The sequence below is a fragment of the Myotis davidii genome, unplaced genomic scaffold (assembly GCF_000327345.1).
Source record: "Myotis davidii unplaced genomic scaffold, ASM32734v1 scaffold43, whole genome shotgun sequence".
NCBI lineage: Eukaryota > Metazoa > Chordata > Mammalia > Chiroptera > Vespertilionidae > Myotis > Myotis davidii.
The window spans coordinates 1,352,982-1,354,356 of NW_006294590.1; the positions used below are offsets into that span (position 1 = coordinate 1,352,982).

The 1,375-nt window shown below is 63.8% G+C and overlaps 1 protein-coding gene across 1 annotated transcript in view; it reads left to right on the top strand.

Annotated features, from left to right (window-relative positions):
* Positions 1-1,375, top strand: part of AACS (acetoacetyl-CoA synthetase) — a 15,160-nt gene that overhangs the window by 7,945 nt on the left and 5,840 nt on the right. Inside the window, exons 5-6 of the mRNA XM_015567221.1 lie at positions 134-242; positions 584-671. Coding sequence (XP_015422707.1) covers positions 134-242; positions 584-671 — 197 coding nt within the window. The remainder of the gene's footprint in view (positions 1-133; positions 243-583; positions 672-1,375) is intronic.

Consider the following 1,375-nt stretch of genomic DNA (forward strand, 5'->3'; position numbering starts at 1 on the left):
ACCAAACTGGAACGTTCTGGGAGCCAGTGGGGAGGAAGTTGGGAGCTGTGTGTGGTCTGGGGCGTGGTGTGGCCCCGGAGCTGCCGAGGGTGCACGGGGTGACCCGCCTCCCCCTCCCCTCCCCTCCCCTCAGGGTGTCCTGGACCGGTTTTCCCAAATCCAGCCGAAGCTCATCTTCTCCGTGGAGGCCGTGGTGTACAACGGCAAGGTGCACGGCCACCTGGACAAGCTGCAGCAGGTGGAAGGGGGAGGGGGAGGGCACAGAGACTGGCGCCCCCAGGACTCACCGAGGCCTCTGCAAGCTACACACAACTCCCTGTGGCCTAGCCAGTGTGGCTCAGCGGTTGAGCATCGATCTATGAACCAGGAGGTCAGGGTTCGATTCCCGGTCATGGCACAGGCCCGGGTTGTGGGCTCGATCCCCAGTGGGGGGTGTGCAGGAGGCAGCCGATCTGTGACTCTCTCTCATCATGGATGTTTCTCTCCCTCTCCCTTCCTCTCTGAGTCAATAAAAACATATTAAACAAGAACCCTGTGGACCCCGTGCCAGATGGGCCAGGGCCTGTCACTCGGTTTGCTCCTCCCTCAGGGCTGCCGGACCTGGAGAAGGTGGTGGTGATCCCCTACGTCGCCCCCCGGGAGGAGGTGGACGTCTCCAAGGTCCCCGGCAGGTGAGCCGGCCTCGCGGTGGGAAAGGCGTTTTCTCTGGACGCGATTGGCTGGGCGCCTGTGCATGGGGTGCGTGCGGGAGGCGGGGTGAGGGGCAAACAGGCCGGGCGCCCAGGCTCTGCACGAAGCACCTCTCACCCTCCCTCAGCAGCTCCCTGTCTAGCAGCCACAAGGTAGTGCTCAGAGCCCCTCCACGGTGGTATTTGTAGAAGCACTTTATTATTATTGTTGTTGTTGTTATTTATTTTAAAGTATTTTTATTGATTTCAGAGAGGAAGGGAGGGGAGGGAGAGAGAGAAACATCAATGAGGAGAGAAGCGCTGACCGGCTGCCTCCTGCCCGACCCCCACTGGGGATCGAGCCCGCAACCCGGGCCTGTGCCCCGACTGGGAATCGAACCCTGACCTCCCGGTTCCTGGGTCCCGCTCACCACTGAGCCTGGACGGCCGGGCTGTTGTAGCGCTTTAGGAAAGAGCCAGCCGCCCCCGTCGGCTGTTAGCAGCTAGAAATGGCCACCTGTGCCCCCGGCCGCCCCCCAGGTCCCCGAGGTTGGGAGGCGCGGCTTCTCCCCTCCCCGGCTTCCCCTCCGGAAGGAAGGGCTTGTTTCCCAGGAGCCCAGGCCCTGGCCCCGCCCGGCTGGGCCGGAGGGAGCTGGACCGGAGGGAGCGGGGGTGCATGGGGCGGAGGGAGCAGGGGTGCATGGGGC